Raw genomic sequence first — 12,177 nt, forward strand, 5'->3', positions numbered from 1 at the left:
GTACAAACCATGCAAATCAAGGACTGCGCAAGTGCGAAGTCGAGATCCCGTAAATCGGAGAACCCGTGACACATGTATTGGTAGGATTCGTGCAAAGTTCCATACCAAATGATGTCGCAATCAAACATAAACGTTGTAGAGCATTGCCTCTACTGCGCTCATTTAGAGAAATAACGCGTTTTTTTTTTTTTTTCTGCACCTAGTACCTCATGCGTTCCGCAAATGGCGCCGCGTAATTGAGTGGCGCTTTGCAGCAAACATAGTCTTCTCCGTCATCGTGCCCCTGCACGAGAGAACTATACTATCGCCGCAGCCGATCACGCAACACACTCTCGCACTGTGCAGTATACATCGTCGTCTTCATTAAGTTCCATCTTCGCTGCTCTTTCATTTAAGCTACGTAAATACGCGTACGCCATACACATACGCCATCTCGTTGAAGACAGAGACCGCATTCGTGCCAGACAGGCTGCCGCAAACATCGAACAGCGAGAAGCCAGACTATAGCCCGTTGCCAAGAAGCTTACCAAGCAAGTAAGTGAGCCAAGTCAGAGCGACAGGGGAATTCTAGCTCACTTTAACAGGGGCGACTACGGCTCTGGCTGATGGCTAACGCCCGTGAAGCTTGGTTCGAGAATAGTAGAAACTACTTTTTTTTTTTTTTCGCTTGTGGCTGCGAGCCCCTGTTACCACGCCCCATCCAGCTCTGCAGATTCTATTACGCGAATGCAGGCCTTTTCACTGTTTACAATTCAGTTGAGCTGGGCGTGCTTTCCGGCCTGTACACGCCCATGCCCAAGAAGCAGTACCTGCAAAATCCACCAACCAAAACGCAGCTGCGTCAACTCGCTCTTCAGAGTAGTCCTCATTTTAGTGGCACTTGTTCTTTCTGTAAGTCCTGAATGTATGATTTCGACTCCGTCATCTGCTTTTGAGAGAACCGCTCCGTTTCCACTCCGTTTGTTTCAGCGCTTCTGTATGTTCCCGCCCCGGTTCCGCAAAGCAATTGACATTCGTGCTTAATTTGCCAAGGCAGCTTTAACGAATGGCCGAGCGGCAGTTTTTATAACCTCTAACGTTATACCATTGTTTGTACGGAGTAACTGCCAGAGTCTTCAAAATAGGACGGAAGCTGACTTTCCAAGTGCTCGGAACACTGTCTACGAATAATGGTAAAGAATTCTGTCTCGTTTACTCCACGCTGTTATCTTTATCACATTTGCTTGTGACACTGTTACTTATGCTGTTACTTATCGCATTTGCTTGTGACATTTACTTATGCGAGCGTTAATAAGCGTTTAGCGAGAAGCCAGTGCCCTTTTATGCTTTTTTTTTCTCGTGCTGGACCATTTGGCCCACATAGACGACTGAGTTACTTGCCCGTTTCTTCAAGCACCTACCGCACAAAAGAAGCACATTAAAATAATGAATGAATAAGGCACATTTCTGCGCACTGTGTGCGTTTGCTTCTCTGCTTTACACCGGTATTTGGAGTTGATGCGTTTGCGGGTAATCTCGCTTATCCCATGTTTCTATATGTCTTTCTGCAACGGTCGTTCACAAAGGGAAAAAAAAGATCTTGACTCGTTTATTCCTTTTTCCCGTCATCAGGAATTTCGCAGTGCACACATCAAGAGAAGTGTGTCCTGCGTTTTGTTGTTGTTGCTGATGTTTTTTTTTTTTTTTTTGTTTTTTTCTGAGCGCTCGTTCTGCAGAAGACCGTGCTCATCCCCTTTACTTGTTTCTGCCCCTCACCCGCTTCCTTCACGCAGAATGAACGCAGCCGAGGCGTGCTTCATGCTGGCAGCCCGAAATTACGCCGACCTCGCAGCCGCCGTAAGCAAAGAACATTTCTCATTTTCCCCTGCTCGCTCCCGTTATGTCCTCGGCGTGCGTTTTTCCGGGGGAATGTAGAAGTGCGCTTCGCTCATTTCTGCATCCGTGTGTGCGCCAACCGCTGAACTGCATACGTTTTAGTGCTGCCGCAGCGGGTGCCGAGGTGAGCTCACCTCACGTGAATTGAAGGAAATATTCGACTACACGGCGTTCAGATAGGCTAATTCGAGGTTACCTTCGTGTTTAACAAAATGCACGTGGCGGGATATAGCGTGACTTATGACGCCGTTCGTTAAGATATGTTCAGAATTAAAATGATGAGACAATGATGATAACGCTACTTTTTCTTCTTCTTTTTTTTTTTTTTTTTTTCAGGACCAGCACACCATCCTGCGGTCTTGGGCCGTACGCGACTTCGCACCCAATGTTCCCCAGTACATTCAGATATTCCGTCCAGAAAACAAAGTGCACGTGGCCTTTGCGGGTAAGCGCGGCCATAACATGATTTATGGTGTTGCGCGGCTCTGTCCTCATGCACATATGTCACTCTGCAGCCAGACAACACATTTTGAGCACTCGGTTCTATCGGACCCTCTAAGTATATTATTTTTTCTTACGCTCGAGGGGGTAGATTTGCATAAAGTTTTGTATAGTCCAAAATGAAATGAAGAGTGACGTTAATTTATTTAGCCAATCTTGAACGTGGTGATGATCTGAAGATACCAGTAGCGTTAATATATAAAAAAAAAACGATTTTTAGAGAAGTAATGGACCGGATCGGCCACGAGAAAACCAAGAGACGCGGATGACTGGACAGACGAACGGCGTGCTCGCTATGGATTTATTTCACGGAAATGGTCGTTTGTGCACGAAACAATTTGCGCGCAATTAATATCTTCCGAGTACGTGCATCCTCTCTCCAGCCACTCATGTGTCTTCGTTTTTTCGTAGCCAGTCCGGCCCGCTACTCCTTTAAAACGTGCAGGCAGCTGACGCCAGCGTATGTGTCATTAAAGAAAGCAGATGCTTAAGGGATGCAAAAAGTGGTGAGAAGAAGCTGGGCTTAACTCTGCCGAATTTTCAGGCAGCCAAGATCAGCAGTGCGAAAGCCGGTTGCAGAAACACAGGACACGACGAGACGAATGCAGGCAATGTTCGAAGCTCAAACTAGAAACCATTTCCGCCTCAAATGTATTTCTTTGTTGCGCCTCATGTCTTGTACACTGACTTTTCCAACAGATATCAGCATTCAAGGAAGTCAGTTCTATAAGTCAGTATAGAAGGGATCTGATAGCGGCCTGAATGTATCTTAGGGACCCTTTTATATAACTGCAGCGCACCACATAACACAGCATTTTTTGTGTCGTTATGTGCTGTTGAGTAAGGACCACTTGATTATGTTATCACAGTGTACACTGGTTCGCCAGTTATTATTGTGACATATTACATGAAAACACCACGTGAAACACCCGAGAAACCAGGACCAACGAAGTTCGCGCAAAGTCTCAAGCATGTTCAACTTTGAGGGTCTATACAATGCATCCCCAGAGGGCGTATTCCGCAAGAACCCACTATTCTTTTTCTTTTTTTTTTTTTTTTTTTTTTTTTCACTTGGCGTTACGACAGCGTGATAGCAACATCAGACGAAAACAGTAAGCGGTGAGTCACAAAGATCATGAAATAACCGGCCCCACTTTCTACGACAGTCATCGCCACTAGCCACTAGCTGGGTCATGCAAATGAGCCAATTATCCGCTCGCTTTCCACGGATGCTTGAAAGTCATGGCTCCATTACCCAACAGCAGTGATCAATTCCGAAAAAGCAAATAGATGCAAAATTGGAAATGAATGAACGGTTCCTCACAGAACACGGCTCCCGGTTTATTTGGTGTTTGAATTCATGTAATTCGTGTAATTCTAAATACAAAAGTGCATTGGCTCCAACCCGGTCTAATTTATACTGTTTTGAGGAAAAATAGGCGTCTTCCTGGTTTTTTGTTCTCCCCACGTTGCCTTCCTTAAAGGAAAACAAAGCACCCCCGCATCAAAACTATATTCCTGTTTTTATCAGTAGTACGAAATATAAGTGCTAAGAGTGTGTACAGAACACGCGAAGTGCAGAAAAAGCGTTATACCGGCGGCTAATTAATCCCTCAGCGCCAGCCGCCGAGCGCGAACACTGACGAGAGTCGAAGCAAAGAAAGAATACAAATCTAGGGCTAATGTGTTTTAAGGTAAATGAAAGTAGTTCTGAAGAATTATCTGTTTATTTCTTTATTTCTGTGGTATAAGCTTCCGTTTTGATCGTTTTCTATCGGCATCATGCAGCTGATCCCCATTATGGCTTTGATATGGGAAGGACATACTAGTTGGTTTTTATAGCCATAACACTATTGAGTGCCGACATGTACTTGCTGCGCAAGCATTGGAGATCATAGTATAGATTGCATCTTCTCCGTTCGTCTCTCGCACTTGTGCTCATGCGCTGTTTCTCCTTGATACCGTTGAGTAGGCAGTGTTCCCAGCAACGTTGTCTTCTTTCCCCAATCAAGCACACAGTCAGCTTTGAGAAAGCACCGCGGCATTGACACTCGGGTGGCAAGGTTCTAGCCGCATACGTCACGCACATCTGGGCCGGCATCAACTGAGATATTCGGAAATAAACTTCAGAAGAGTATATGATCGCGTCAGTGGGTCGTGTTACGACCAAGCATCCGCATTTGCGCGCTCTATTGTTCGCCTGTGGGCATGGAAAAGTTTTGTGAATATGTGGTGATGGTCCATTGGCTCTAAGTGAGCCTGTTTCCAGGAATCCTGTTTTGTAAGCATGTTTTGCTTTGTGGACAACCTGCAAATGCCAAATTGGCCCTGTCAAGAGAACGTCTGGAAAAACACAAAGAAACGTCCCCCTGCGGGAAATAGCAGGAAGTGCTTTCTTTTGTTCACCCTTCCAGTCGAGAAGTGCTATCCTCCAGTGATGAATGCCTCCTATCCAAAGGAGACGACAGAGTGACATGTCCGCTGACGTGCAGGACAAGAGAAGAGCATGACTCATACGGCCATTAAGTGATTTCCCGGGAATGCAGGAAAGATTTGCAATTGTCGAAAAGGGACCATGTTGGGAGCCCTATGCGGCGCCACGTGCACTCGGGTTTCTGAGAAGTAAAACCCCTTTTCAGAACCAGCCTGTGGTTTCTTTGCTGAAGAATAGAAATGTACCTCCTCTCCTCGCCGTTCCCAAGCTTTTCCCGCCAACAAGTGATCACGCCCAACGAATGAATGCCGGACCAGTCAGTGCTTCAGACCATCAGTGCAGTGATGTGTTCGATTGGATGCCGATACCTGAGGGGCGTGCCCTGGATTTGGTTGGTCAGCATCTTCAGAGAGGGGCTGGACATAGGGGGTTTTTAAGGACGCTGCAGAGCACGAAATGTCGCTCTGGGCCCTGGGTAAACGGCTCATCCAGTCGCTTCTCGCTATGAACTCTTAACGCTTGTCATTTTGCTGATGTACCCTTCTTCTTCATGTAAATATTCTTGTAAATACGTTTTCTCAAAGTGCCAGTAAACCTGCTTGTACATATTTTACCAACTTCGAAGATTCAGTCCTTCTTCAACCCGGAGACTCTGCACGCTACCAAGTGAAGGCCGGGTCGCCATAGCCCCAGCGTCACGACAACTGGTGACCAGCGGTGGGATCTGAATCTACAAGCCACAACATCTGGTGATTGGAGGTGGATCTGAAGCTACAAGCCACAACACCTTGTGATCGGAGGTGGCATCTCAAGCAACAAGCAGGAGCAACAATCGGCCAACAAGAGGGCAGCTCGGAACATCGATCGCATGTGTGGGTGAGTGCTTGGCTTTTCTTCTGATGTGGACCAGGTTCTAGAACAGGGTTAGATTTTAGAACTGGTAAAGAGAGTGTGGAAACGCCTTTAGGTTTGGTAGTTTGCACTGTTGTTTTGGAAGTAGCCGACACTCGGAGCGATCATGGACCTACAAAAGCTGCAGAAACCGGAACTGTTGCAATTGTGTGAGGAATTGGGAATTGATACAAGTGGTTTGGCACGAAAACCTTTGATTATAAAGGCAATCACAGATTTGGGAGCCGATGATGAGGAGCTCAGTGAAGCATGGAACCTCATCGGTCAAAAAAAGGAACAGCTCAGACAGCAGAAAGAGCGGGAAAAAGAGGAAAAGGAGCGGGAAAAAGAGCAGAAAGAGCGGGAAAAAGAGGAAAAGAGGCGTGAGCGTGAACTTGAGAGGGAAAAAGAGGAAAGGGAGCGCGAACGTGAGTGGGAAAAAGAGGAAAAGAAGCGTGAAAGAGAAGCAAAAAAGCTGGACCAAGAAATTGAGCTCCGGAAATTAGAACTAGAGTTGAGCAAGAGGTCGGGCAATTGTCCCCAGCTAGCGGTACCTCTTCTCAACAAGGAGGCAGATTTCAAGATGTCAAAGTACATGCAGCCATATGTGATATCAGGGGATATCGGTCTGTATCTGGCTAACTTTGAGCGAACCTGCGAAAAACTGTCCTTCCAGCGAGACACTTGGTCTCAGAGATTATTGACGGTTCTGCCCTGCGAGGCAGCGGAGGTTGTCGCGCGGCTAAGCAAGGAGGACGCGGACAACTACGAGAAGGTCAAAGCTTGCCTTCTGAGAAAGTATAGGCTTAGCGCCGAGGCGTTCAGACAACGTTTTCGGAAAGCTACTAAGTCCAGGGACGAGAGTTACCCTGAATTCCTGTACAATTTAAGAGTTAATTTGGGCGAGTGGCTAAAGAGCACAGATTCCTACAGTGATAGGGACGCTGTAGTCGAGCAAATTCTTTTGGAGCAGTTTTATAACTGCCTCCCAGAAAAAGAAAGAAATTGGTTACAGGACCGAGGCGAAATTAAGTCGGCAACTGAAGCTGCCGAACTTATTGAGGAGTATGCTTCGCGCCGACAATTCAGCAACCCAGCAGTGGATAGGCCCCGCAATCCCAAGTTCAGTGTGAAAAACCGTCAGGAAAGGCACTTTGCTAGAGTTGGAAACGAAGAAATGAAGGTTTCTTCAGGCAAATTCCCTAGAAAGGACGGCAGTGAGAAAAGTGGGGAAGTGACCAACGTGCAGAACACAAAGAATAAGCTTGAGGCTAGGAAGCCGCTCACATGCTTTAGGTGTAATGAGCAGGGTCACATTGCCGTCAACTGCCGGAAAGAAAAGATTGCTTTCTCGTATGTCAGGGACTGCGATGAAAATATGCAGCTTTTAGAACCCTACCTGCATGACCTAGTAGTCAACGGGAAGCCTTGCAAGGTACTGCGCGATTCGGCCGCAACGATGGATGTTGTCCATCCGGCGTATGTATCGCCTTCCGACTATACAGGACAGTGTGCATGGATCCGACAGGTAGTTGAGGAACAGAGTGTGTGCTTGCCGATCGCGAACGTGGTCATCGAGGGCCCTTTCGGCGAATTAACAACCGAGGCTGCCGTTTCAGGAAAGCTTCCTAAGTGCTATCCGTATTTGTTCTCCAACAAATCGGACATGCTGCTGCGAAAGAGGGGCATCCTTTTCGGAGACAGAGTTGTGCAAGCCTTAACACGTTCAAAGGCGCGAGAACTAGCTACACTGCTCATTCCAGAAAAATCCACAGCGGAGGAAACGGCAGTTAAAACAATGGTAAATGCGGAAGATAGCAGGTCAGAAAACTTTGAGAGCGAGGCATCTCAGATAAGTCAACTTGAAAGTGAGCTTGATGAGACGCGGAATGAGGACGTTCTTGAGAGTAACCTCTTGCCGCCAGTGTCTAGTAATCTCACGAGACTTTTAAGTGGAACCCGAGAGGACTTAGCTATAGAGCAAGCCAATGATCCCAATATACAGGAGATAAGGGAGCGCCACCGCGCCACTAAGACAGCAAACAATATTTCTTTCGAGATGAGAAAGGGAGTGCTGTATCGCTTATTCAAGGATAAGCGCGGAGTAGAGCGGGACCAATTAGTCGTTCCCCAAAAGTACCGCGGAGACTTACTGCGACTTTCCCATGGCAGCTCGTGGTCATGTCACCTTGGAATAAAGAAAACAAAGCAGAGGCTGTTGCAAGAATACTATTGGCCTGGATGTTTTAAGGACACGGAAAATTTTGTACGGTCATGCGACACGTGCCAGCGGGTTGGAAAGGCGCAAGATAAGTGGAAAGCTCCGATGGTGTTAGTACCAATCATTACCGAGCCGTTTCACCGGTTAGTAATAGATATAGTTGGGCCACTTCCTGTGACCGAGTCAGGGTACCGTTATATCCTCACTATGTTATGCCCAGCCACAAAGTTTCCAGAGGCTGTTCCGCTGCGCGAGGTGACGTCCGAGAGTGTAGTGGATTCGCTGCTGTCAGTGTTTGCACGAGTTGGATTCCCTTCCGAGGTACAAAGTGATCAGGGTAGCGTTTTCACGAGTGTCCTCACCACCTCATTTCTCGAGCGATGCGGCATTAAGGTAGTGCATAGCTCGATCCATCATCCGCAGAGCAACAGCGTAGAAAGATGGCACTCTGTTCTCAAACGAGTCCTGAGGGGACTGTGCTATGAAAACAAGCGCGAATGGGATACCTGCCTGCCTGCAGCGCTTTTCGCTTTGCGGTCAGTGCCGCACGAATCCACTGGATTTAGCCCAGCCGAGTTGGTGTACGGAAGGTCACTGCGCTCACCTTTGCGAATGGTGCGCGAAGCCTGGGAGGGGCGCGGAGAAGACCCAACAGTAGTAGAATTCATTCTGAACCTTTTGAATCGCTTACATAACACTAAGGAACTCGTTGAGGCCAGCATGAAGTCAGCCCAGGCTCGTTCCAAGGTGTACTATGATAAGTCAGCCCGTCAAAGGACGTTTTGTATCGGGGACCAGGTGATGTTGCTGAGAAGTTCAAGGCAGAATAAGCTCGAAGTACAGTGGGAAGGACCGGCTGAAGTCGTTGCAAAGCTTTCTAACACTAACTACGCAGTGAAAATTCCCGGTAGGCGTAAAGAAGTGCGCATTTATCATTGCAATCTTATGAAGCCTTATGTGCAGAGGGAAGCCGTGGTAAATCTAACGTTAAACCTTCCCGAGGAGATGGGGGACAACTTGATTTGCCTCAGCGGAAAAGGAAGCAACGCTCAGGAGCTTCTCAAAAAGACGGAGCAGAGAGGAGAACTAAAGAAATCCCAGCTGTCCGATCTGGGCGAGATAATAACAGAGTTTGAGGCCTGCTTCGTGGACAGGCCAGGCAGAACTGATTTGACTGAGCACGATATTGAGCTGACTTCAGACGTGCCAGTGCGATCAAGGTGCTACCGATTTTCTCCAAGGCAAAGAGAAATTCTGGATAGGGAAGTAACTCGCATGCTGGAATTGGGAGTAATAAAACCCTCGGAAAGCGATTATGCTTCGCCTATGATCTTAGTAGAAGCTCCAGGTAAAGACCCTAGGCCTGTGGTAGACTACCGAAAGCTAAATTCTCTCACCAGGGATCAAGTGTATCCTATTCCGAATATTGAGGAGAGAGTAGAACAGGTCAGTAGAGCGGCATATGTGACTACGCTGGACCTTACTCGAGGATACTGGCAAGTACCGCTCACTGAACGCGCCAGCAGATACGCGGCTTTCGTCACTCCGACGGGCAGCTACCAGCCAACAATGATGAGTTTCGGGCTCAAAAATGCTCCATTTTGTTTTTCCCGACTCATGGATAGGGTTTTAAAGGGGTGTGAAACATTCGCGGTGCCTTATTTAGACGACATTGCGGTTTTTTCCGACTCATGGGCGGACCATATGGTACATCTAAGAGCTGTACTGAGCCTTTTGCGTCAAGCTGGACTAACCGTAAAGGCCGAGAAATGTTGCCTGGCAAGGGCGACCGTGGACTACTTGGGTCACAATGTAGGTCAAGGTTTCAGGAAACCCAGCGAGATTAAGATTTCTGCGGTAGCAGACTACCCGCGGCCGAGCACGAAGACGGAAATTCGAGCATTCCTGGGTCTGACTGGGTACTACAATCACTACATCCCTAACTATTCAGCTTTGGCTAGCCCTCTGACCGACGCTCTCCGCAAGACAGAACCGACAAATGTAGTCTGGGACGAACAAAAGGAAGCCTCCTTCGTAAACCTGAAGGCTGTGCTGATTAGCCGTCCGGTATTGCGAGCTCCAGACTATGGCCGAGAATTCACGGTCCAGTGTGATGCCAGTGATCGAGGGTTAGGTGCTGTTCTCTGCCAGAGAGATGACGACGGTAATGAGCACCCCGTGCTCTACTTGAGCAGAAAACTGAGTTCTAGAGAGAGGGCTTATTGCGCGTCAGAGAAGGAATGCGCTTGCATTGTATGGGCCATTCAAAAATTGCAGTGCTATCTTGGAGGGGCCAAATTCACCGTAGAGACGGACCATTGTCCCCTGGCTTGGCTGCAAACTGCGACATCGAAGAACAGTCGCCTTCTTAGGTGGAGCTTGATTTTACAGCAGTACAATTTTGAAATAAGATACAAAAAGGGGAAGTTAAATGGGAATGCGGACGCGCTTAGCCGCTCTTTCTAAGCGGTCCGAGATGTTCCTCACCATGTATCCAAATTGATAATCAGGTTTTTTTTTTTTTTTCGTGCGCTTGAATATAGATGACTATGTAAAGCAGCACGTTTGGTTTTCGAGGCATACGTGGGTCCTGAACGTCTTGAGAGTGGGCTTTTCTCGAACAACAATGGCAGTTTTCTTTTGACCTGGTCTCTTCAGACGGGAGCCGAGTGCTTGCTTCGACATGTGGTTGAGTTTCAGATAGCTCAAGCAATTTGGCCTACAACAATCAAGACAACGCGACAAGCAACAGCGAGCTTCAAGCGTTCACGTGCAGGCCATTAAGTCGTCTCTTCATGCAGCAGCTGCGGCTGCTGCCCTCCGAGTCTCTTCTGGCGGGGGAGGAGGCTGTTACGACCAAGCATCCGCATTTGCGCGCTCTATTGTTCGCCTGTGGGCATGGAAAAGTTTTGTGAATATGTGGTGATGGTCCATTGGCTCTAAGTGAGCCTGTTTCCAGGAATCCTGTTTTGTAAGCATGTTTTGCTTTGTGGACAACCTGCAAATGCCAAATTGGCCCTGTCAAGAGAACGTCTGGAAAAACACAAAGAAACGTCCCCCTGCGGGAAATAGCAGGAAGTGCTTTCTTTTGTTCACCCTTCCAGTCGAGAAGTGCTATCCTCCAGTGATGAATGCCTCCTATCCAAAGGAGACGACAGAGTGACATGTCCGCTGACGTGCAGGACAAGAGAAGAGCATGACTCATACGGCCATTAAGTGATTTCCCGGGAATGCAGGAAAGATTTGCAATTGTCGAAAAGGGACCATGTTGGGAGCCCTATGCGGCGCCACGTGCACTCGGGTTTCTGAGAAGTAAAACCCCTTTTCAGAACCAGCCTGTGGTTTCTTTGCTGAAGAATAGAAATGTACCTCCTCTCCTCGCCGTTCCCAAGCTTTTCCCGCCAACAAGTGATCACGCCCAACGAATGAATGCCGGACCAGTCAGTGCTTCAGACCATCAGTGCAGTGATGTGTTCGATTGGATGCCGATACCTGAGGGGCGTGCCCTGGATTTGGTTGGTCAGCATCTTCAGAGAGGGGCTGGACATAGGGGGTTTTTAAGGACGCTGCAGAGCACGAAATGTCGCTCTGGGCCCTGGGTAAACGGCTCATCCAGTCGCTTCTCGCTATGAACTCTTAACGCTTGTCATTTTGCTGATGTACCCTTCTTCTTCATGTAAATATTCTTGTAAATACGTTTTCTCAAAGTGCCAGTAAACCTGCTTGTACATATTTTACCAACTTCGAAGATTCAGTCCTTCTTCAACCCGGAGACTCTGCACGCTACCAAGTGAAGGCCGGGTCGCCATAGCCCCAGCGTCACGACAGTCGTCTTTTGCGGAACTTCCGAGAACAAGGCACCCGGGACTAGCCGTAAGGCGACGAAGTGATCGTTGCCGCTCGGCCACTCGCTCTTCCTCCAGTAATAAAGATGTCGGGGAGGCACTGCACTATCGCTCACAACCTCGGACGGACAACTCTATGGAGCCACTCCGTCAAAATACCTGCGCGATCGCACTCTAGCCATGGTAGTTTTGTTTACATTCAACTTGCGTGCGTATGCACTTGTGGAAACGGATTGTTGCGTGCAACAGAGCGAAAATATTTATGAGAAACGAAGCCGAAGAAACACAGCTCGTGAAAGAAGCGTTCGATGCCCTTTGCGTCTTTTTCTAAATCTCAACATTGAATTGCATTCGGTGTTTACGTTCGTAAATGTGCAATGGTCGTAATTGTGTCCATGACGCGAACACGC

At 47.9% G+C, this 12,177-nt stretch overlaps 1 protein-coding gene across 1 annotated transcript in view; it reads left to right on the forward strand.

Annotated features, from left to right (window-relative positions):
* SLO2 (slowpoke 2) overlaps positions 1 to 12,177 on the forward strand; it is an 86,911-nt gene that overhangs the window by 10,189 nt on the left and 64,545 nt on the right. The window contains exons 6-7 of the mRNA XM_084587610.1: positions 1,773 to 1,836; positions 2,212 to 2,320. Of these exons, the coding sequence (XP_084443736.1) occupies positions 1,773 to 1,836; positions 2,212 to 2,320 (173 nt within the window). The remainder of the gene's footprint in view (positions 1 to 1,772; positions 1,837 to 2,211; positions 2,321 to 12,177) is intronic.

The sequence above is a fragment of the Amblyomma maculatum genome, chromosome 1 (assembly GCF_055883805.1).
Source record: "Amblyomma maculatum isolate TAMU_Amacu chromosome 1, ASM5588380v1, whole genome shotgun sequence".
Classification (NCBI taxonomy): domain Eukaryota; kingdom Metazoa; phylum Arthropoda; class Arachnida; order Ixodida; family Ixodidae; genus Amblyomma; species Amblyomma maculatum.